We start from the raw sequence: 25,501 nt of genomic DNA, 5'->3' as shown, positions 1-25,501 counted from the left end.
AAAATGTTCGATTTTTTTAACTTTATATCAATATTAAACCCTGTGTGCCAACTTCTTGCATCCACTTAGAGATTGGATGATAGTCAAAATTAAAAGTCAGGTTAGCTGGTAAGAAATATCAATTATAAAAGTTTTGGGAATCTACATTTAAGGGTACGTATCCAAGGAAAGAAAATATTTTTCAGGTTTTTAAGCATATATTTTCTGCTTATTTCCATAGCAATGCTCTATTTAAAGAATCTAATCTGAATTTTTTCAAATGGGAAAAATAGGAGCACACCAACATCTTTAAAAATTGATCATTAGTTATGAGGAAATGTGCTTTTTTAAAAGATAGGATTAAATTTAAACATACAGAGTGTTACTTTGAAGACTCTCTGTGGTATAAAAACCTTGGCAACCATTGTCAATCAAAATGAAATATCATATTTTGTTCTTGGTATATGTTTCAAGGCTCTTTTTTCTATTATTTGGTCACATTTCATCCTATAATTGCTTTTTATTTTTACGTGTATGACTTTATAAAATTCAATGAATATTATTTTTACTTTTGAATACTTTGTTACCATAGTGACGTATGTAATAGTTGATTTACCAAACATGTTTATCATGCATTTGAGACATCTGACCTTCAACTTTTGGAAACAGTCATTGCCAATTGTTTGCTTTGCCGCAAATGTTAAGTATGGGGCTCTAAACATGTTAAAAAAAGCCATTTTTCGAACTTTAAGACATGTTGCCATGGTAACTATAAAACATAGCAACCAATTTTTGCCTGATTTCAGTTTAGGGTATCAAAGACTTTTATTATAGAGAGTTTGGAGAAATTCTGAGACTATACGTGCCACAGCTCCTGTATAAAATTTCAAATCATTACAGAGAATGGCTCTTAAATCGCTTTGAAATTGGTGAAAAATAAGCATTTTGTCGTTTGTTGTCAATAAACACCCCCCCCCCCCCTCCGTGACATACAAAAAGCTTTGGTATGAATTTGTAAAATAACAGTCCTTATTACCTGTAAAAAGGAATTTTTGTGTCTCGGGGGGGGGGGGGGATGTTTTAAAAATATTTTCCTGATTTCTATAGTGAAAAACATGAGTTTTACCCAAATTTTAGAGTTATATCTCTTTGTTTTCCCAAATATGTAATGGTTTAAGAATCCATATAAATATCTATAAAAAAAATATTAAAATTCACCAAATATGTTAACTTTGAAAATTGACTTGGAGGTAGGCGGGAGAACAATACTATCGTTCGCAGTTCTTTAGCCTTCGGTTCAGGTGAGCTGAGGCGCCGTCGCGCACTGTCCTACTTTCATTTTCTCCTCACGAATTTACGACAACATATTTTCAATGCAGACCAAAAAAGTCTTTCATAAAACAAAACTCTATTCCTATATTCTGACATTTATTGATAGCAAGTACGACCTCGAAATCAATTTATCAAAAAATGCTAAATCTATGTTATTTAACTATTTACGACATGCCAAAAGTCAATATTCTTTCAGCGATGGCGACGCTCGTGAATGTATTTTCGAAGGGCACTCGATTAAGTAAGTATATCTAAATAATGCAAGTACTTTTATATGAAATCGTATGTTTTTGAAAACAGATTAGACATTTTAATTCTACTTTTATGCATTTATCAACCAAAAGCAGCACAAATGTTTGCAATCATGACTCTGAAAAAAGCGCAGGTCAAAGTCCGAACAGTTCTCTATATTTTGATAGGAGAAACTAGAAAATACGGTAAATGTTAAATGTAAATGTTAATTATTTTTCATCAGTCTTATAAATAAACTATATATCAGTTTTCATACATGAATAAAAATAATAATGAAAGACTTGGAAAAGTGACTAAATTAGTAAATAGGTGAAATCATGTTACACAACCAAAGTTACATAAACAGTTTATAGTGAGTTATCTCCCTTGAATTGCTTTTTTTAGTGTTAGTAGTCTACCCGTGGTCATTTACACAAAATGTTTTTTTGTGGAGTTATTCTATGGTTCTGGTTATTGATATTTAACTTTATATTTTAGGTAAGAGGATAAGGTGTCTGTATCGCTATGGAGAAAAATATTGCAGCAGCGTAGCAACACCTAAAATTACAACACATTACACAGTTCATCCAAGAGAAAATGATCCTCGCTGGAAAGGTATATTTATTGATAGATTAAACTGAAATGTTTGAACTCATTTCTTCTAGAGATACTGGGTGCAGTTGTTTTCCTGTTGCTTGGAGCAAGTGCAATGTAATCTCAGGAAAATAAGTTGAAATTCAATAAACTCAGTTGTACAGGAAAAATTAATAAATGAAAGAAAGATATCTTTTCCTTTTAATCTTCCCTATTTAAACCAGACATTTAAAGTTATCTGCAGTTGACTATAACATTTTGATTATTTATTCAGCTGAATATAACAAAAAACTTGTGAAATAATATATACCATTTCCTTAATCATGATAATGGTAGAAAGATTGCCAGTGTTAAACCAAGACGAAATGAAGGACCCTCTTCCAAAGGAAGATGCAATAAACCCTCATTAATATCTCAAGGAACACTCATTAGAAAAAGAAAAACTTATTCAATGCTTTTAGATGACCAGGGTGATATACTTCAAAAATAAGTGTTTGGGACTATTAAAAAATCACTTCAACATATCAGTATTCAAAATGATGAGATGTTAGTATAAATAGCAAAAATCTTTCCAAGAATAGGAAAGCCATGACTCATCATATTTAATGGAGGCATCCTCAGATAATGTCAATTCAAGTTTCTTCAATTCATGACATTCTGGGGGTAAGATGGGATACACTCAGCAATCAAAGTTTAGCAAGGAAATCAAAATCTTTGAAAACCTTTCTAAAGAATAGCATGGCTAAAGTAATTTAGGTGAGCACTGTGACCAAATGGCCCCTTATATGGCTAGTTAAAATATTGTCTCTCTTGTGAATACCTAATTACTTTCCCACAAAACGAAAATTTTGTGACTAGTATACAGACTGTCAGTATATTTATTTTTTATATATCTGTACATTTGATTTAAGTACTTCAAAGAATGCCATGTAATCTACGTTTTATGTTACATGTGGATATTTGTTAGATGTGGATATGGAGAGGTTTGCAGATGAAGCTGATGTACTCATCGTCGGTGGAGGTCCAGCGGGGCTGTCAGCCGCATGTAAACTCAAACTCATGGCTAATGAACAGGGGAAGGAACTGAGGGTGTGCTTGGTAGAGAAAGCAGCTGAGATCGGTAATACATGTATCTGTAGTCTGGTGGTTATATAATATTACATGTAATAATAATTACATGTGTATATGAAAATTACTGTGAATCAATCTAACCTATGTGATTTAATTGCACCATTGAAATATCTGAATATTCTACTGCAGTAATTGTATCACATTTATCTATATGATTAATATACAGATAGTGTGATTTATTATAAATTTATATGTATATTGATTATGTTGATGAAATTGCATTTGACAGTTGTGTTTTGCAAACAGATATACTGGGTGATATAAGTAAATTAGTAATTAGAAAGTAATTAGATATACTGAACAGACAGTCATTTTGTACATTGTATAAAGTACATATGCATTCCTCTCGTTATATTGTTGTGTAAATTAAATGTAACAAAGCTAGTTACAGCATATTTTTGTCTATTTGATAGACATTTTAGAAGTTCTACTTAAGCTGCATGTTTTATTTTAATACAGGTGGCCATACCTTATCAGGTGCTTGCATTGAACCAAGATCTCTGGAGGAATTGTTTCCAAACTGGAGAGAAATGGGAGTATGTAAATAGTTTAAAAAAAAAAAAACAATAAGCAAGAGCTTGCATGATCTACTGTAAATGCAGATATATTAGTTTTAGATTAAATTCTGTTAATTTGTGACAACATTTTATACCAGTACTTTAATTAAATTCCTAATGAAATCTTAGCCAGAAATTTACTTAAATCCCCATAAAATGTTCACTCTGATCTCACGGTTATTCTCACCACAATGTTCTGTACGTTTGTTACTTTTATTGACAGGCACCACTGAAGACTGAGGTGAAAGAAGACAAGTTTGCTTTTCTGACTGAGAAGGGAAGGATCCCTATCCCAGTATTACCAGGTATAGGAGGAGTACCTGTAATTATTGTTATCATGGAAATGTGTAATGATGAAATGAAATGATTGTTATATCCTGCAAAAATAACTCAATTTGGAAATGTCCATTTCATTTCCAAACATCCAGTCATGTACATAACATTATTTATTCAACACATACATTGAATCACTGCACTGTAGAGTAAAATACAATTAAAAATAAATTATAGGAATGCCGATGAGTAACCATGGGAATTACATAGTGAGGCTGGGCAATGTTGTCAGATGGCTTGGAGAACAGGCCGAGGCATTAGGTGTGGAGATTTACCCGGGCTATGCTGCCAGTGAGGTAGGAAACTGAGAATGTGGTGTAGCTTGCGTATCTATATATACATGTACATGTAAACAAAAAGAGAGGCTATCTTTACCTCATAAATAAATATCGTACATTATGAAATTCTATCTCATTTTAGTACCAAAATTTGAATGCTTAATAGAGCAGTGTATGTAGGATGTTAACTGATATGAATATCTGTCTGACATTTATCATTGGTTAAAGAACTGTACCTTATTTATAATGTCATCTAGAATTGATATTGATGCATAACTTGTGTTACATCTAGGTGTTATTTCATGAAGATGGTAGTGTGAAAGGAATAGCCACGAATGATGTAGGAATACATAAAGATGGATCTCCAAAGGTAAATTTACAGACTGTCAACATTGCAAAACATCAAACTGTTTGTAAAGCATTCCTGATAATGTTTTCAACTAATTTTAGGAAACTTTTGAAAGAGGTATGGAACTCCATGCTAAAGTGACAATATTCAGTGAAGGATGTCATGGACATTTAGCAAAACAGTTGTACAAAACCTTTGATCTCAGGAAAGATTGTGAACCACAGACTTATGGGATAGGCTTCAAAGAATTGTGGGAAATAGACCCGGCACTTCATCAGCCTGGGCGAGTAGAGCACACAGTGGGATGGCCCTTTGTAAGTTTCCTTCTCTGCAACAACATCAAAATGCATCTTGATTCTCAAATTTCTGCTAAAATTATTAAGAAAGGTACTTTTTAAATTAGAAATAGAATAATTAACAGACATGTAAAACAAGGTTAAAAGACATTCTGTCATATTTGTATGACTTCAAAACGTTTATGTTACATGTACATGTATATCACAACTGCAAATTGGGTATAAAATTCTCTATCTCTTCCTCTTTACACACACAAGTTTGACTTTCCAGAAAGCCTTGATTTGGTTGTAAGAATGTCACTATTAGAATGAAAAGTATAATGCATCTTTTTTTTCAGCTCATAACCACGGTGAATATTTTACATTGTTGAATTCGAAGAAGGGTTTTTGAGACCATTTATTAAAATGCAGAAACATTTTGAAAAGACAACACAAACAGCCAATCTTTACTTTTACTATATTGCTTAAACCAGGAGATTGCTATAAGCCCCATGTCCCCTTCTGTCTTCATGTTAGCAGATGCTTGCTCTGACAACTGTCCAGAAGTCTCAAAGCTTCAACAAGTCCTTCAGCGGCTTTCAGAAGCTTTTTTCTTAAATGTATTTCTCTAAAGTGACCTGGCCACAGAGCCACCCGGGATATAAAGGTAGACCTGGGCCACTTCTAAGCCATAAACTTTTGCTGCTCAGTTTCCAGTTATAGCGATATGTATGTCACTAAAATTCATCACATTAGTAGACACTACTAGGCAGGAAAATATGTGTAGAGTGAATAAAGCAAGTTGTATTAAAACAGTGTGGATCACTGTTTATTTTTTCTCTAGAGCTACATATATGTAATCATTTACAAAAAAAAAATGTATCTATTACTTATATTATAGAAATTTCAACATCAATTGTACAGAGTTACCAGTCATTAGTGCCAGACCATCAGCAAGTATAAACATGATAAAGAAGTTCATACTCAGCAGTCTTTATCTGATTTATTTTTGCCACACCACCAGCTAATAACTGGCAGCTTACAGAAGATACTTACTTCTGGCTTTCAATATCAGTGCATCATCCCGCTTGGGAGAATATAATAAGATATACTATATCTCTATGCTGGGATACACATACACATTTTTTAGCCATTTTAGGATAGAAATACATTGTATTGTATGATGCAAATGCCATACTTACGCTTAAGGATTTCTGAAAATATTTCTACAGTAAAATTCTGTCTGTAACTTATGACATCACTTGAAACAAATCAAAACCTTTTTACACAGGTTAAAAAAAATCTTTTTCCCAGAACATTTATTATTTGATATCTCATGGTTGACAAATGCATTCATTTCTTTGATGCCATTGTAATGGAATACAGATGTATGATCAGTAACATGTTTATCAAGTTTGACGTTGTCCTTTACAGGGCTAGATTTTTTTTTGTTGCAACAAAATTTTTTGACACCTGGGTATAATCCGAAATGAGCTCTTGCCATCAAAATATTTATATCTATTAAATGTATTTTTAACTTACAAGTGATGTTGTTTGGGTTAATAAGTTATTTTTAATGTTTCAGGATAACAGGACATATGGAGGGACATTTCTGTATCATTTAGATGAAGGTCCCCTTATTGTTGTCGGGATTGTGGTAAGTACACATGAACCGAGGTTTTTTCTAGCCTCATGTGTATCAATTAGATTCACTTTTTTAACATTATTCAAATTGAATAGAAGGAATTCTATGATGAAAATAATACTGTACTAAAAATATTTATTCAAGTGTGCATTATAGTTATCTATCATTTCATCTTCTGTAATTCATATAATTATAAATGACTTTAAAAAAAAATAATCATACTGTCAATATTGCAAATTCCATCGTTGACATTTAGGAATGTCAAGCCCAGTTATGAGAAGAGTACATATGTATTTATTTTCATGTACTACCAGTAAATTTGTCTGTGTTGCTTTGCAATGGACTGTTCTTCCATAGTAAAATAACTGTTTTTTACAGGTTGGACTTGACTACAGAAATCCTTATTTAAGTCCATTCAGGGAATTCCAGCGATTCAAACACCATCCCTCTATTGAACCTCTATTCCGCTCTGGTAAAAGGATAGGATACGGTGCACGTGCACTTAATGAGGGAGGTGTTCAGGTAATGTGATAATACAGTCAAATAAATGTATTACTTATATAAATGTAGATACAGAGTTATAGTGTAAATGTTATTAGAGGAATTTCATGATTCAGACCATAAATAGGCCTATAAACTCACTAATAAACATTTATTTACTGTAGTCCATCCCCAAGCTGTCTTTTCCTGGAGGATGTCTGATTGGGTGTAGCCCGGGCTTCATGAATGTACCCAAAATCAAGGGAACCCACAACGCCATGAAGAGCGGCATCTTGGCTGCCGAGTCAGTGTTTGAACTCGTTACTGATGAGGAAAAAGTTTCACAGTCACCAACAACAGGTACATGTAATGGAGAAAGGATGGGTTTTACAGAAGAGAGTTTAAGAATCTTGTTAGCTTCAACATGATAGTCATTGATATCTGTATGAGAAATTCAGTTTCATGTATGAAACATCTTCTCTAACAGGATTAGAGCCAGTGAAGTACGAGGAGAATCTGAAGAACAGCTGGTTGTGGAAGGAGCTTTATGCTGTCCGCAATGTTAGGCCTTCCTTTAACACGAGTTTAGGAACCTTTGGAGGCGTACTGTATACTGGTCTGTTTTACTGGATAATGAGAGGAAAGGAGCCATGGACTCTTCATCATGGAGGTCAGTTTATATCGGAGTACTTAACGAGGCCCGATCTAGTTGATCTGTGCATACATTTTAACGCAACGTCGACTCAGGCACGTCACAGTACCTGGACTGCCGTCACAATTGAATACAATAACATCACAATTAAATTGACGTCAAATTGCGCAAAAATGTTTTGCGGATCTTGCTCTATAGACTGCTTGATGAAAGCTGGCTCATTCTGGCTTTTTTTTTTATTTACTTACATGTTTTTCGAAAATATTTTTTTAGATTAATAAACAACTTTGAAACATAATTTATTTGAGGTATCAATTTGTTGGAACTGATTCATAAATTTTATCTTGTTTTATTCCAATTTGTGAGTTAGAAAAAAATCCCACTGCAACCAAAAGTAAATGATTTTAGTCTTTCTCCTCAAACATTGAAGTGTTTATACTCACCATTTCTTATTGAGCATAAAGAGAAAATTATGTCATATTAATGAAAGAATAATTTAATTTTCAGAAACTTATACATTATTACAATCGTTTGTTGATGTAATGTAAAGTAAACCTATTGCAACTTATAAAATACTAGCACATAGTTGGATGAAATAAGTCCTATTTTTGTGTTTTGATATGCCCCCTTTTCACTGCAATAAAGGCTACCTCCGATTTTCTTTTCAATTCTAAAAAGAGGGATGTGAATTGCATGATATATGTGAAAATCAAAACATTTCATCATTTATTTTTTTTATTTGTCAATTCCTTTGTTTATTGCGGAGTTTTAGTATGTAATTATGTATAAAAACACGAAAAATGGTCCATATCTTGAAAGTGCCCCCATTTGACTACAATAAAGGCAAGGTAACAAAATTTCTAATTTTTCTTAGCATAATACATACAGATTTATTTCCAATATTAATCAAAATTTTTTTATCATTCCGTTTTCGTAATATCCAACTAGATTGGGCCTCGTTAAGTGACATATAAGTACATTTAATAGAATTATGATTCCTATAAAACATATAGTGTTAGTTTAGAGTGCAGATGCTATAACCATTAATTGATCAAGAGGACCATTTTCGACAGATACCGGGGTACACGTATATATTTATTTGTATATTGTATTTGCTGCTTATTTTAGGACCTGATAATGCAAAACTAAAACCAGCTAAGGAATGTCCAATTATTGAGTACCCTAAGCCTGATGGGGTTGTGAGTTTTGACCTTTTGACCTCAGTGGCCTTGGCAGGAACCAATCACGATCATGATCAGCCAGCCCACTTGACATTACTTGATGACAGTGTTCCTGTCAATCATAATCTGGCCATTTATGATGGTCCTGAACAAAGATTTTGTCCAGCAGGTATGTTTTCTACTAGTTATAATAATCTAATTGTGCCTCAGGATAAACCCCCATAACAGTTATGATCATATGACCATGTCTCAAAACAGGTTCTCTTTACAGTTTTAACAGTAATGTACACTGATCAAGTGTAGATCACCAGTATAAACAAAATATTGAATTATAAATCAACTGTGACATACATGTATATGTTGGGCATTGAATCCGGGGCCCTTGTATCACTTTTCTGGTCTCTAACCACGAAGCTAAACAGGCCGATGTCCACTGCTAAAGCCAGATCTACCATTAGTATACATGATAAGCAGATGCTCCATGGATTGTTAAGAACTACTTAAAGATTCATTTTTTTTGTGTGCACACCACAGATAATGGTAAAATCTTTAATTTACAGGTGTGTATGAGTATGTGGAGTTGGAGGATGGCAGTGGTAAAAGACTACAAATTAACGCTCAGAACTGTATACACTGTAAAACCTGTGATATCAAGGACCCTAGTCAGAATATAAACTGGGTGTGCCCTCAAGGAGGCGAGGGACCCGCTTACAATGGCATGTGAACAAATAAGGGTGTCTTCCTGGGAAATCATTGCTGTGACCTCATTTTGTGTCTCGAGGTGGACACCAGTCATGTGTTCCCACTTTTTATGCACCTCTGCAATTGCCTGATGTGATAGAATGAAATATTTGCTTTCATCTGCAAACATACTCAGGGAGGGATGCTTTTCACAGACTCAAAACAGTAACTGTATTATTCTAAGCTTCTCTGAAACTGAAGATGTTATCATTGTTTTCATCCAATACATATAACTGTTGATAATCATAAAACAGTTTGTCCTTTATTTCTGTAATTCTGTGCATTCTTGTATGTAAGATTTGAAATGAAAAAGGCTTTTGCATAAACTGAAGTGATATTGAATCTCTTGGCAAAAGGCATGTACATGTAAATCAGTTTTCCAAATTTAGAATTCTGTAAACTTAATTTAAATTGATATATCCTATTTTTTTATGTATATACTTATTATTTTTAAACTTGGTTTTGAATATTTTAACTATTAAATTAAGTTATAATGTATTAAAAGTTGTTGAAATGTATTCAGTGTTACAATGTTCTCATTTAGGAAAGTAAAATCAGGGTTATTTATTTCTAAGAAACTCAATACATGTATTCACTAATATTCAAGAAAAATGTATTTTCTTGCTGGATTGAGTTTCTGTAAATTAATATTTTCAGACAAGGATATACTGCATATAAGTCGGAAGGTACTGTATAAGTGGAATTTTTAGCATGGCACAAATTTAGCAATTTATCCCCCCTCCCAGAAGTATTTCAGCAGAAAGTAATTTAGTTAAAATAATGCCAAGAATCATTGATTGATACAGAATAAATTGTTGGCGATATTGAATTGATTGAAAAACCCTCACTTTTAATGCCAGGATTGAATCCACTAAAAATTCTGCTAAAGAAAATTGAAGAAAAATGAAGGAAAGGTCAAGGTCAAAGTGTTGATGAATTTGAATAGATCTCATCAGTGTGTATCAGGATATAAGGTTTGCAACAAATATTTTGAACAGTTTCTTTAAGATTTGGCTTCAAATAAATTTAAGAAAGGTTAAAAATGTTGAACATGTTGAAGTACTTGAATAGTTCATTTCCCAAAATGGAGCCAAAAGAAGCTTGTTAGAAGTGCGCATGGCATGGCTGTACAATTTATCAGAAAAGCATTCCTGACCCTTGGATCTCTGGTATAATTATTTTACAACATTGCTTATACACTGTATTAATGAAGGAAGGAACTGGTATAATGTATTTTGAATACTTCACCATTCATCCCTTTTCCAATGCCTGAACCTTGGGCCTATAAGACTTGAATTTCTTTGATAAGATCTCACTTTGTCAGCTAGATACTAGCATCTAGGAGGATAGATTTTACAAATTATTTTGTACCATTCACTCCTTCAGTCTCAAGACCAAAAAATCAATTTTTCATGCTGCAATTCTCTAAGTCTTTCAATTGAAAAAAATTAATTTTCCTCCATTCATGATGCATCATAAATGTTTTAGTAGTCAGTTTGGATAAAAGCCCAAAGCTGGTTTGTATAAAGGGAAATAACTGCAGATACATGTATTTGTTCTGCTCTGAAACAAGGGAAATAACTGTGCTACAACCTGCATTTGATCCACGATGAAAATGTTTCAAAAATATATTTATTGAACACAATCAAATGTATAAAGTACATGTACATTTGACTGAATGGTATTCATCAACTAAGCAACAGTGAAATAAAGAAAAAAACATCAGTAATTTGTACAAACTATTCTGCTAAAAATCTGATATATGTACATTCTTTGAAAAAAGGACAGAAAGCTAGGAAAAGAAAGTAAAAAAAATTACACATAACATAATCAACATTTTCATGAAAGTATATACAACTCTAGATTTTGGCATGACAGCTCTTTATTTTTTGAGAACCTTGCTTCTTACAGTGTCTGGTCTTCTACAATTAAAACAATAGTACTCATGTGTAATTACCAATTACCATTACCGGGTTTCTGAAAGAGGGTCATTTTTTAAACAAGTTATAAAATATTTTATGCTGGTACATGTGTATTTTGAATTTTAAATGAATTTTAATCCTTTGGTAAAACATCGGAAGTAGGAAGATAGCTCTAGAATGGATATATACAAATAAAAACAGTAAACCAATTTTCATGAAACTTCAACAACATCATATGTGTTTATTCAAATAAAAAATACAGATGGTTTACAAATCAGATAAAAAAAAATAGCCAATGCCTAGATACATGAGCTTTTCAATGCAATAAGGAGATACCACAGGCATATGGAGTTCAATGTAGACAGCCTCTTTACAGGGCTAGTCACTAGGTTTCTTTGAATCTTCAAATTTATCGGTAGAACAGTGATACAAGATTAATTTAAGACCCCACTCTCTAAATCAGCTCTTCAACACCAATAGTTATTACAGGAATTGAATCTACCAGTAAATGCAATGCATTAATGATACAACACTGTAGTGAAGGTAAAATGTACTGATTGACACACGCATTGTTTGACAAGATGCAACTCTGACTGTACTTTTAATATTTATTTTAGATGTAAAATGATTCCTATGTGTGAGGAATGTCCCTACTAAAATGTCAGCCATCTGTATCCTTAATAGAAAACCTATTTGGAAGAAAGAATATGTTTTAAAAAGTATAAATATTAAATTTTTCTTGAAATTTCAACGTGATCACTGATCTGTATCAGTTTGAATATCTACAACTAATTATCTGACTAGTATTGAAGGAGGAGTCCTGGCATTGAAAAATATCTTAAATGAACAAAAGATTAAGATGAACCTTGAACAAATAAACATACATTTGTCTCCTTATAAAGCATTAAATACAAAAATAAGGTGCATTCGGAATAAAAAATGTACTCTTTAATGCTAGCTGTTCAGTAATTTTAAAACTTAGGGCCTATTTTACAAAAATACAGTTTAACTATATTAAAGTAAGAATCAAAGCATTTCAAATCTTAGTGCTTGACACTATTTCAAAACAAAATGAACAATATAAAGTTAATTGGTGCATATATTATCAAAATTCTATTGCTTGGTATTTAAAACTGTAACATATATAATGCTTCTTGTGCTAAATCCTCTATTGCCTTCAAGTCTCAATTACCATTTGCACATTGTGTACTTTATTTGTTCCCCTTTCTTAAAATGTCTCGGATATAAATAGGCATGTATAATTACAAAACAATATCTAACCTACAATAAACACAATAACAGTTATTGTAAATGATGAGTGTATATTTACAACATTTTTGACAACATGCATGTACTTACTACAAGCAGTTTCTATATATAACAATTTAGCACCATGTGCTCATCATTTACATGTTCTTGCCTATTTTATATATAATGATAAATAACATTACACTAATATTTATTAATTTTGCCATTAAAGGCATGGCAATAATTAGTTTTCTGAATATTTTTATTTACTGAACATCCAAGACTAATCATTTCAGTAGAATTTCAAGCAAGATGAAATCTAGAAAATTGTCCTTAAAAAGCAGAAAATTATCATAGTAAGAGGCAATTTTGGTGATTCCCAATACTTAAGAAACACATGGAATGAATTATCAGTGAAGTTTAATTTAGCAATCTCAGCATCCATGCATTAAATACCACAACTAAATCTAATACTTCAATGGTTTGTAGCTGTATAATAGTGTGCGAGGCTGACAAAAATCATTCCAAACATCCAAAGAAACTTCATGTTTATGTCTACATGAACATGCATTATTGACCACATGTACATGGCAATAGGACTTTGTTATGATTATATATCCTTTACATTACTAAACAAAAAAATATGGCAATGTGAAAAATAATGCCAAAAAAAATTGCTCCAGAAATGAGCTAGGCCAATCATAAAATGGCAGAGATGCCACACCAGCATTTCAGTCCGACTTCTTCTCCGCCTCTGACTTTTCCGCACTCTCGTCTTCTGTGTCGGTGTAGTCATGTGGTATCTCTCCAGGTTTTAACAGTTGACCAATATAATCATATTTTTCTACAAAAAAAGTTTAATCAAAAATCTTAATAATTTATTTAAAAACCAACATCTAATAATATTATTGGCATCAAAATACAGCTGGGGTCATTATTTCTCAATCAAGATTGATGAAGTTAATAAAATCACCATAAACCGTCCTTAACCATATTTTAGCCAATAACACAGTCTGAATTAATTCCTCATCATTATATCACTGGGTCCTGGTATGTATTTAGTGCTACTATTTTTTTTTTTACCAAAATCCTATTACATGTAGTTTAATTAACAGTGATCTTGATGTTTAAGTTAGTAATTTGGTGTAAGCAAATGTCTCAACAGCTTTAATTAATCAATGCCCCAGCTGCAAAATGCAGAATTTTAAAATTTTTTCCAAAGAATTTTTTTTTATTTTAAACTTCAAAATTGATTCAAAATATTGAAAATAAATGAATCAATTTTATGAATCTTCAAGGTCACAAAAATATAATTATGATGTATTGCAAAGAAAGGGCGTCCAGATGATAAGGCCAAAAAACCAGAAGTCTCAGTCGAGACTGTAGCTCTACTGGTTTATACTTAAAACAAAGGAAGAGAAAAGTAGCAGTTGGGACTTGAGACTTTAAATCAGCAATAAATAGAAAAATGATCCTTGCCACTCATCAAAATAAAAACCAATGCACAGAATTATGTATCTTAGTATAGTCTACTTGTGTGCCAAGTTATAATGAAATTGGACCAAAACTGTAGGAGGAGTAGCATTTTGAAAGAATTTCACAGAAATTTCTATTTTTAGTAACCACGGCAACACCGTTTATCGAAATCAAAAACCGATGCACAGAATTATGTATCTTAGAGTAGTCTACTTGTGTGCCAAGTTATACTGAAATCGGACCAAATCTGTAGGAGGAGTAGCATTTTGAAAGAATTTCAAAGAAATTTCTATTTTTAGTAACCACAGCAACACCATTCATCGAAATCAAAAACCGATATACAGAATTATGTATTTTAGTGTAGTCTACTTGTGTGCCAAGTAATATTGAAATTGGACCAAAACTGTAGGAGGAGTAGCATTTTGAAAGAATTTCAAAGAAATTTCTATTTTTAGTAACCATGGCAACACCGTTCATCGAAATCAAAAACCGATGCACAGAATTATGTATCTTAGTGTAGTCTACTTTTGTGCCAAGTTATATTGAAATCAGACCAAAACTGTAGGAGGAGTAGCATTTTGAATGAATTTCACAGAAATTTCTATTTTTAGTAACCACGGCAACACCGTTCATCGAAATCAAAAACCGATGCACAAAATTATGTATCTTAGTGTAGCCTACTTGTGTGCCAAGTTATATTGAAATCGGACCAAAACTGTAGGAGGAGTAGCATTTTGAAAAATTGTTTACAGACAGACAGACGGACGGACGGACGGACGGACGGACGACGGACGCATTACTATCGCATAAGCTCTTCTGGTCTCTGACCAGTAGAGCTAAAAATAATAGTCTTGTTTCCTGCTACCAGCCAGAAAAAAATAGGGTAGGTAGGTAGGAAAATTATTTTATTTTTTAATTTTATTTTATTTTTTCCAACGGTATCTTTTTGGACATGAACTACTACAAAACCAAATTGAACATATCATAGCTTAGATAGCTAAGGTCAATATCATCTTTCAAAATGAAATTCCATGTCTTTAGATGCACAACTCAAGTGGAATTTTACGAGTCCATATTTTAAACATATATTTCATTAAATACAACTTGAGAATATATAAATTTTTTCACTTTTGAAACATGAAATTTCTGAAATTTTGAATTTTTTCCCCAAAAGCTAAAAAAAACTTTAGGGTCGGGTGCAAAAAAATAGGGTAGGTCGGGTAGCAGGAAACAAGACTATTTTTTATTTTGGCCTAAGTATTGCTTTCCTGTCAGCTTTTGAAATGAAACTAAAGGTTATGATCATCTTTCTTACCCCATTCCATACTGATTTTGAGGTCAAAATGAAATTCATAAATTTGTATATACGGTAAAAATGGTTTTCCGATTTGCATCAGTACTGTCAGTCTCTATGTTTTAACACAATGATCCCAATTGTTTCCGAGTGAAATGGTCAAAGATCAAGGTCACAAACTTGTTCATTATCACAAACTGTTTTTGGCTAAAATCAAAGTGTTCTGACTTATATGGGGGATACAACATCCTTTAAATAGAAATTGTATATCTGGGTTCAGGGCAAGCCTTAATAGTGTAGCTGCAGCATAGCTTTCTTGTCACTCAATCACATTGTGTTATTTCCATTCAAATTTTATTCTAATTGTTCATGTTATTTTCTGCTTGTTCAATGTGTTACCTGTAAACTGCATCTCCCACTCTCTGACACTTTCCATCTGCATGCTGGTTAGGTCAGAAAGGTCATCAAACTCATCTTTTAAGACATCTTCTGTCAGAGAGAATGTTGCCAATCCTCTGGATGCATCACGTCCAGCAAATACTCCATATGGAGAACCTGGAAACAATTTGTCAGTCTATTATTTTCATTGCTTCTTATCACTTAGTTTTTTAATTCATTTTGAGAATCAATTCACATTTTCAATTTGGGCAGCAATAATCCTCTTTCATGTATACTGTAGACACTACAGGGAAATTTTCGCCCCATTTTATTTTCACCCTTGTCACAAGTGGGCAAATTTAAAATGGGGTGAATTCAAAGTACTTAAAACAAGATGTTGCAAGAAAAAATAAATTCGCCTGAACTTAAATAGAAATATATAGCAGATGAATAGTGCATAAAGCGTTTTTGATTAAAATTCACACTGTTCATACTTTGATTTGGTAATGCAACATACATATGACATCATGTGATGTTTGAGTGTATTTGTAGCAAATGGCATGAGTAGTTTAATGAGCCTGATCTAAATTAAAACTAAAACTAATTATTAACTATCTGTGGTCGCCCGAATGGTTTCATCATCAAACATATTAGATTTATCGGACTTTAATAGCTTAATATAAGCTTAATATAGCTACATCAAGCAAAATCAGGAGAACAAGAGATTGCACCGAACACGCTGAACCTGATAATTGTTCTTCTATCAACATCCCACATAATGAACCCATATTCTACTCTCAAATTGAAAATCAAAGTTTACCTGGCCCATAAAATCTTTTCCCACGAGTTACATCGAAAACCTTTCCATTGACAGCTATTAGAATTCTTCCTTCTGGGCCTTTACCATCGAATTCACGCAATTGTTCTAATGTGAAATCCCTCTTTTTCATTTTTGGTAATTCTGGCTTTTTGGGGGGAGGATCATTGTTCCCTCTACCTTTTATTATTTTATATAATAAAAATCCACAAATACAAAGTAATCCAATATTCAATGGACTACTAAACAGTTCAGTAAATACTCTAGAAAGAAAACCACCATCACTTGCACTATCATTCTCCGCCATTTTTTTTTAACAGGAAGTGACGAAAAAGTGAGAAAAGGGAAAAGGAAAAAGGAAATTCTGTGTAAAATGCAAACATAAAAAAGTATCTGTTTAATTTATCGAGTTAAAACCACACAAACAAATAATGAAACTCTATGGAAGTAAATTTTTGCATTATATTTTAGGCTTTAAAATTGGTAAAATTTATTTCGGAATTCTATACACTAACCGTTGAAGGTCGAAAAGTGATTTCTACTTTCACTTTTTAGTTAGGCCAAATGGAATGATTGATTACACAACGTGAAAGAAGACAGATTAATGAGGAAACTTGTTGTTAAAGGTTAGGGATTTCATAAGATAATGCTAATTTACAGGAATTTCTAAAGTTGCCAAGAGGAGTATATTTCTTGATTGCCTTACATATTTAGCTCACCTGAGCTGAATTTCTATTGAAAAAGCCCATGGTGTCTGTCAGTCTAACATTCTGTTTGTTGTCTGTAAACTTTCACATTTTTCAACTTCTTCTCCAGAACCACACTTGCCACAAATTATACTTGGGTGAAGGATATTTGAGTTTCTTTACAGGAAGAGTGACACCCACTGTGAAAGGGGATATATAATTGTCAGGTCCAGCACAATTAATACCCTGATAAAGGTATATAGCTTTATCAAGGTATTACAAATACCTTGATCAAGGTATTTTATGTAAAGAAAATACAAAAAAAATTCTAAAAAAATTATATTTAAAAGTTGAATTATGAGTTGTGGTCAGTGTGTCCACTCGTGCATGAAAAGCACTCTGGTATCAAAAAGACAGCATAAAAGAATGTCTCCTCACACAACATGCTGTTATGCTGATTTTTTGTGTTTGAGTACTTTACATGCATGAGTGAATTTACTGACAACAACTTTGAACTTGACTTTCAGTATTTAATATTTTAAGAATTTTTTTTGAATTTTCATTACATAAATTAAAATACCTTGATCAAGGTATTTGTAATAGCTTGATAAAGCTATATAGCTTTATCAAGCTATATACCTTTATCAGGGTATTGTGCTGGACCTGATTGTAACCATTTGGTGGCACCTTTTAAAAAACTGATGTTAAAACTTTTATACATCTGCATGACAGTGCAATCGTTAGGGCAAGCTAAGATATCTATTCCATTTTATTTAAGATTGGGCATGCCAAACCGCATGTGACATTTGCTACATCTGTAGACTCTGAAGTCACATGATGATGTATGTAAGTTGCATTACCAAATTGAAGCCTAACAGTGCTGAATTTAATGAAGAATGTTTTATTTACTATTTAGCTGCAATATATCTGTTAACCATGTTAACCAAGGCAAGTTTAATTTTTGTTGAATTTTTTTGTTGGTATATTCTTGCGAGAACAAAGCTTTAACAAGCAATGCATTGTGGGTCTAAAGTTAATGCGGAAGAAAAATTCTATTGAGTGCATGTGCAGTATAGATCAAATTTTCTCTTTGCCCAGGCATTGTTTTTAGAGCTTGCAGTGACGAGTGATGCTTTGCTTCACTCGCTATTATATACTGTATTTCCATATTTGAATCATGATTCGAGGCCTAGGGTGGGCCCACAACAGGAATCAATGCTTTACAGAAGAGAAAAGAATTATTTTTACAAATCTTTTTCTCAAGAACAGCAAAGCCGTGATAAGTCATATTAGCTAGAAGAAACATCTTCAGGTAGTTTAGATTTAAATTTAAATCATGACCCTGGGATAGGACAGGGTAACAACAGGAGAACTAATCTTTTACATTAGAGGACAGTGGGACAACAATTGGGAATCAAAAGTAATCAGCATACAAAGGAAAAATCTTGAAAAGTCCTTGAGAACAGCAAATTAATGTTTAGTCATATTTATATGGAAGCATCATCAGGCAATGTATATTAAAATATGTTCAAATCATTACCTACTTGGGTAGGGGTGGGGTATTTAAATGTTATCAAACTGAAAGTTTCCATAAGAAATGTAGAAATAAGAATCTGGTGATGATCAAAGAACGTAGGGTAGGGTCATAGTTACTTAGGTGAGCTTTATGGCCCATGGGCTTCTTGTTTATACTGTTTCAACTTTAATTGATTTACTTATTTTTTTTAATAGGTAAAGTGATTGTTGGTTGTTGAGATGCCCAATCTCGGAGACTGGAAGGTTTGGTGTGGAACTCTCCTGTCTTTCCTTGTTCTTTACCTCCTTAACCACATTATATTTGATGTTCCCTGTCACTCAATCTTCACTAAGCTCTGGGCTGGTGAGAAACTCTTACAATGCTGACTGCATCAAATCTTACATAAATAGCTTGGCTTTTAAGCTTTTGATATATTTTGTAGGTATATAACTTCACATATTGAAAAGGAATTTATTATTGGGATCTTTAATCCTTGGTATCCTTGTAAATTGATATTAAGGTAGTCCGATCCTCAGGTTTATAAAATTAGCTGTTAAGTGATTAGAAATACTCATAAAAGTATCTCTGAATCCACAAAGTTATGTAAATTTATCCACAGTATTTCTTTAAAGTTAAAGGTTTAAGTTAATCATATCATTTAGGAAAAATTGTCAAAATTCCAATATTTTTGCAGAAAAAGAGAATTGGAATATCAGCAATGCATTTTCTAATTGCAAATTGATCAACAAATATATTTTAGGTTAAAAAACGATAGGTATCCAGGCATTCAGAGATACTGTCATGATTTTTACACTTATTTGGTATTTTTTTTCTTTTATTTCCATCGTGTATTCTATAATTCATAGTATAAAAGGCTTTTGGTATCATTGCAAGACACCACAAATCACTTCTAATTTCATATCATGCTATTAAGCATTGGTATCTAAGGCTGGATTCAAGAAAATCTTATTTCTCTTAAACTGTATTAATTTTATTCCCTTTTGTAGGGTACAAATGTCAACTTTTATAAGACCTTTTCTGAGAATTCCAAAAACGTTGAATCTTATATAGATAAATAGAATGAAAATTGTTGCATGAAAAAAAATCATTTTCAAGCTTCATTTTGATGTATTTCAAATTAAATATTAATTTTTGGAGTTATCTTTCCTGACTGAGGATCGGATATCCTTAACATGATTTTTATTTTTTGATTTTTTGAAACATTAAATGTTTGTAAATTGCTTTTGGATGAGTTTGTATGACATGCCTCACTCCATATTTCCTTTAGCTCTGCTAAAACTATATTCTCAGGAAAAAGGAAATTTGAGAACAGATAAGGTCAAATGTAGCCAAAGCAGGCAAAATCTAATGTAAATATTTGTACTTTAAAATATGATTTTATTCACATGGTCCTGTGTTTCATCATTTATATTTATGTACCGATAATATGCATGTCAGCAGGTAAGGGTTGCTAAGATTAATTACATTTCAGACTAATTTTGATGTGTTCTATCTAATACCTTAGTAGTAAAGTACTTAACTGAAGAGAAAAAAAGCTCATTCTTAACATAAAGTTTTTCACTGTGTGCTCTTGTATTTTGTGTTTTTTCATTTAAACTAAATGAAGTAATTCATTAACGGCAGCTGTTCAGCCTAATGTCATTAACTCATGAGTAAATGTATTTGAATGATTTCAAACTTGTAGAATGATGTCAAACTTGTAGAAAGTAGAAAGCAGTGTTTCACATTGGTGCATGCAAGTTTTAAACACTAAAATCATATTAATTCCATATTGGCAAGAGACAAATAGAATATGCCATTTCTGTTTATCAGCTTTCTGATGATTATTTCTGACCCTCTGACAACAGTTCTATATCACATTAATTAGGTCATATGTCCATTACAGGACTGCTTGCTCCGGTATGTGGAGTGTCAGCTATAGTGTGCTTTGACGTGGCACGACGGAAATCTTCCACCTTCCACACAAACCGCAGCAAGTTTGACCAATATGTTGCCATTACTGGTTTATCCTGGATGGGTTGGTTTGCCAGAAGGAAAATGGATAAATCCTGTAAAGATGTTATAGGAACGCAGAACAGTCTTCTCCAAAGTCATCTGAAAGAGAATGCTGAGACGCAGTATGGTAGGAAGTATGGATTTTCTGATATACACAGCAGAGAGGACTATGTTAAGCAGCTTCCACTGACCTACATATCCCACTATGAACCGTACATTCAACAAATGATGAAGGGAGAGCAGAAAATACTCACTACTCGACCACCAGTCATATTTGCTGTCACCTCAGGGACTTCTGGGAAATCCAGTATTCTACCAATGACAGGAAAACAGAGGTTGTTGTTCTTTATTCAGGGCATCTCAGTGGCTTATCACAGCTTGCTGAAAGAATTTCCAGAAAATAACAATCTTCAGAAAACATTGAAATTTTTCTACACACCACAATGGAGGAAATCAGAGTGTGGTATTCTAATAGGCCCGAATTCCTCATCACCGACTAACTCCAAACATCTCCTCAATATATACTCTACACCAAAAGCTGGGTTTGAAATTCTTAGTGAGCCGGAGGCATTATATGTACATCTGTTGTTTGGATTGAGAGATAAAAGTTTGGGTATGCTAGAAGCCAATTTTTCCTCCATTATCCTGTCCTCGTTTGATGCTCTGTATCAGAACTGGTCCGACATTGCTGACGATATTGAGCGAGGGGAAGTGAATCCAAAACTCAACATTGAGGAATCAATCAGAGAGGAACTAAACTCTTGTTTAAAGCCAGACCCACAAAGGGCCAAAGAAATACGAGAGATAATGAAAACGGGAAGTAAAGTAGGGATTGGTAAACTGTTATGGCCTGATTGTAATCTTGTTTTAGCTGCAGACTCGGGAAGTTTTGATCTCCCTGCCAAGGTATTGAGGGAGACCTATTGTAAAGGGATTCCCATTTACTCTCCTCTGTATGCGGCTTCTGAGGGCCTCCTGGGACTAAACATCTGGCCAAAGAAACACCCCAGCCAGTATGTGCTGACCCCTCAGTCCATGTTCTTTGAGTTTATCCCTGTAGAGCTTTCAAATGAGGACCAGCCTAAGACCCTCTTTATGGACGAGGTGAGTACATGAACTGATTTCTGATAAAACAATTTTGAACTTTATTTCTTTTTTAAGTCTTTAAGTCTTGGACATGATTTTATTTGCCTAAGATGATTTATGTAAAATTTCCAGGTTGAGAAAGGAAAGGAGTATGAACTTGTTATAACTAATGCCAGTGGCCTGTGTCGATATCGCTTTGGTGACATCGTCAAAGTGGTTGATTTCTACTATCAGTGTCCTGTCATAGAATTTCAGCACAGGTGAGCTAAAATTCAAATGTATTCATAATTCAGCAGTTCTGATGACAAGTTACTTTTTCTGGCACTTAAGTAGTTTAAATAAGGATATCATTGATATTGAATTCAAATATTATGATGTAATCCAACAATAAGTTATACATTAATAAAAAGTTTTTTAGTACCGAAACATTATAAGTACCTACCATAGAGATTTTAAACTAAATTTCTCATTAGAAAGGGTCAGTTTTTGAATGTACGAGGGGAGAAGACTTCCGAGTCCCTCTTTTATCAAGCCCTGGTGGAAGCGGAGTTTGCCTGGTTTCCACAGAAACTTGTAAACTACTGCTGTGTAGAGAGTCTGTTGATTGATGACAAGGGTAACATTTGTCTCATTTCTAGCCAAGACTTCTTTGGTAATATGTATCTGCTAATTAGAGAAAGTGCTCTTTACCTATCTTTAAAAACCATGAAAACAGTTTAATTTATTATTTGCTCTAAAATTCAAATTAAATATACTTCCATTGGGTGTTGGCTTTGTTAAAAATTAGGGGAATGAAAAAAATACATATATGTAGAAAAATCCAGTCCTAATGCATGTACATTTTTCTTGGCAGTTTTTCCATTAAAGTTCCTAATTTTTTTTTTTCAGGAAACAGTTATGCCCCTTTCTATCACCTGTTCCTAGAACTGGAGGATGATTCTAAACTCTTAACACAAGGACAACGAGAAATGGTAAATGATTTACTGTAAATGTATTATATTTAGCGTGTATGATATTTGGCGGAAATTGACTTTTGAATAGGTTAGCGTAGATTTGATATAGCACATTTCTTCATATTGTTATTTATGTGTATACGTGCAAGACATTTAGCTATGTACTTGGTTTAGCGGTTGCTGCAATCCGCCAAAGCTGCTAAAAAGAATACGCAGCCAAACATAATACGTTTACAGTATTTTGGTTGGGAATCAAAAAGTGAATTCTTTTCTTCTGTTAGATTAATTTTTACTTCAACTCGACAAAGTCGAGATAAAGCTGAATCTTGCTATATCCCAGTTAAGTTTTAGGAGTAGGTCTATTCCAAAGTAACTTTGGGCCCTACTTTGACTAAACTTGCATGGATGATGGATGTAGGGATGAACCTTATCACACTTGCTTTGGATGCTAGATCTGACCTACTTTCTCCAGATGAGTGACCAGAATAATGTTTTGGTGTAGCTCTATAGTTACATGTATAGACCCGGTAATGTAAATGACAAAACCTGCATTAAAGGATGGACACTCCCAGACTTCTCCAGATGATGGAATGATTGAAATTTTATAAGGAGTGTATTTACTTTTACCACTGACAAGTACAGACAAGTGAATAGATCTGTTTTTCTATTTGTTAAGTGAATACTAAACTGTTGATCCCAGACCATTTTATTTCTTATTATTTTAGACAACATATCTATCAGTTGTTTTATTGATCTTCTGTTGCATTAAACTTAGGTGACTATTTTAGTCCTTGAGCCTTTTGTTTATTTTCAGGTTGACAAAGAATTGTGTTCTCGATCCTATGTGTATCAGTCATTTAGAAACAAAGGCAGCATTCAGCCTGTCAGAGTACATCAAGTAAAATCGGGGACATTTGAAGAACTGCGTAAATTTATCATCGACAACACTCAGGCCTCAGCAAATCAGTACAAAGTCCCAAGGGTTCTAAAAACTAAGGAGGCAGTCAATGTTCTCTTGAAAAATGTTCTGGATGGTAAATAAGTTGTGACCCCTTCCCCCATCAAACGGTGCACAGGAACAAACATAAACAAAGAGATAGCTAGAGAGAGATTAAATATCCAGTATAAAATATAAATATATTTATTGTTCTGGTGTTTAATATTATTAAAAGACAAATTCTTAGTTAAAATATAAAAGTTATTATTCCAGTATTTAATTTTACTGATGACAAAGTACCTTTGTAAGGACTTATTTGTGATTTTTGAATCTGATGTTCACAAATGTTAATATTTCTATTTGACTATAAGTTAGTAGATGATGTGCTTTTAAAGCTAGAAAAATTAATCTAAATATACCTGTAAATTCGAGTCTGATACAGAGTTTATAAAGGTACATAAATTAGAAATGAATATATATATTTCCAAATAATGTTGTACAGTTATAAACTGGTACAGTGGAGCCTCATTTATCTGGACGCTTTGGTTCCTACAATGTAGTCAATTTGTCCGGACATGTGAATCATCCGGATATATGAATTACCAGTTAAACAAGACAAAATAATGTTAAAAAATTCTGTTTCAATGAAAAGTTGTCCGAATACTGAAGCAACTGGATATCTGGCGTCCAGATATCTGAAGGTCCACTGTATTACTCCAGAAGTCTCAAATATGGGACTATAATAAAATCTGTTTTAAGTACAGGGTACCCTGTATTGTATTTGTTTTTTCCCCATCATTTTAGGTACTGTATCTTTAAAGATTTCAACTTTGTTTATGACCAAAAAGAAAAAAAGAACTTTAACACCCCCTCCCCAATTAAAAATCGGTGAGACTCCATTTTAGATTGACCTTGTAAAACCCTGCTTAGGAATCTTCAACAATAAAGCAAAATTTGTATAGTACGAACACAGATATAGCGAATTCACAGTTATAGTGAAGTTTTTTTTATCCCCAGCTATATAAATTTAACGTATTCCTTATATGGATATAACAAATTACAGATATAATAGGGAAGTAAATTAATAGTTCCCCGTGACTTCGTTACAACCGAGTTTTACTGTACAGTGAGTGCAGCCTTTTAAGTTGAAAAGAAAATGCTTTCTTTGTGCAGGAATTGATAGTTTCAACTCTTGCAAAAGAAAATGCTGTACTATGCTCTGAACTATATATTTAAGCTAAATTTTCCTATGTCAAGATCTGGTCTCCTGTAAAATATACAGTAACAGTGCAGTCTGATGATGAGAGCAAGGTTTTGAAAGTCCAAATCCTGTTTCCCATAAATTGTTAAATGCACAGAAAACCCTACATGGCTTGTAAAGAATATAGGAGTCTTAAGTATTGTAGCAATAGTT

General features: G+C 33.0%; 3 protein-coding genes across 4 annotated transcripts; 2 read left to right on the top strand and 1 right to left on the bottom strand.

Moving 5' to 3' along the window:
- The first annotated feature begins 1,466 nt into the window (after positions 1 to 1,466).
- LOC134238225 (electron transfer flavoprotein-ubiquinone oxidoreductase, mitochondrial-like) lies at positions 1,467 to 10,262 on the top strand. The gene is made up of 14 exons (XM_062720341.1): positions 1,467 to 1,552; positions 2,041 to 2,157; positions 3,104 to 3,256; positions 3,727 to 3,803; positions 4,048 to 4,129; positions 4,335 to 4,453; positions 4,728 to 4,805; positions 4,886 to 5,098; positions 6,645 to 6,716; positions 7,083 to 7,226; positions 7,370 to 7,544; positions 7,672 to 7,854; positions 8,965 to 9,186; positions 9,578 to 10,262. The coding sequence occupies exons 1-14, from the start codon at positions 1,483 to 1,485 to the stop codon at positions 9,739 to 9,741; spliced, it is 1,869 nt and encodes a 622-aa protein (XP_062576325.1). The 5' UTR covers positions 1,467 to 1,482; the 3' UTR covers positions 9,742 to 10,262.
- Positions 10,263 to 11,376: 1,114 nt separating this feature from the next.
- LOC134238224 (membrane-associated progesterone receptor component 1-like) lies at positions 11,377 to 17,224 on the bottom strand. Its single transcript, XM_062720339.1, has 3 exons — positions 16,897 to 17,224; positions 16,098 to 16,253; positions 11,377 to 13,772 (listed from the first exon to the last, which is right to left on the bottom strand). Exons 1-3 carry the CDS (start codon positions 17,198 to 17,200, stop codon positions 13,660 to 13,662), a joined length of 573 nt encoding a protein of 190 aa, XP_062576323.1. The 5' UTR covers positions 17,201 to 17,224; the 3' UTR covers positions 11,377 to 13,659.
- Positions 17,225 to 17,384: 160 nt separating this feature from the next.
- LOC134238223 (GH3 domain-containing protein-like) lies at positions 17,385 to 24,853 on the top strand. Of its 2 annotated transcripts, XM_062720337.1 has the most exons (7): positions 17,385 to 17,519; positions 19,311 to 19,458; positions 21,002 to 22,215; positions 22,330 to 22,457; positions 22,671 to 22,813; positions 23,086 to 23,168; positions 23,965 to 24,853. In XM_062720337.1, the coding sequence occupies exons 2-7, from the start codon at positions 19,335 to 19,337 to the stop codon at positions 24,190 to 24,192; spliced, it is 1,920 nt and encodes a 639-aa protein (XP_062576321.1). In that variant the 5' UTR covers positions 17,385 to 17,519; positions 19,311 to 19,334; the 3' UTR covers positions 24,193 to 24,853. The 2 variants fall into 2 exon arrangements, with proteins under 2 accessions (XP_062576321.1, XP_062576322.1); XM_062720338.1 differs by lacking the exon at positions 19,311 to 19,458 and having other exon boundaries at positions 17,426 to 17,519.
- Positions 24,854 to 25,501: the final 648 nt, after the last annotated feature.

Source organism: Saccostrea cucullata, unplaced genomic scaffold (assembly GCF_032062105.1).
Source record: "Saccostrea cucullata isolate Sc308-1 unplaced genomic scaffold, CSIRO_AGI_Scuc_v1 ctg570, whole genome shotgun sequence".
NCBI lineage: Eukaryota > Metazoa > Mollusca > Bivalvia > Ostreida > Ostreidae > Saccostrea > Saccostrea cuccullata.
The sequence above is the reverse complement of the archived record's forward strand: the minus strand, read 5'-3'. Positions and strand labels throughout refer to the sequence as shown.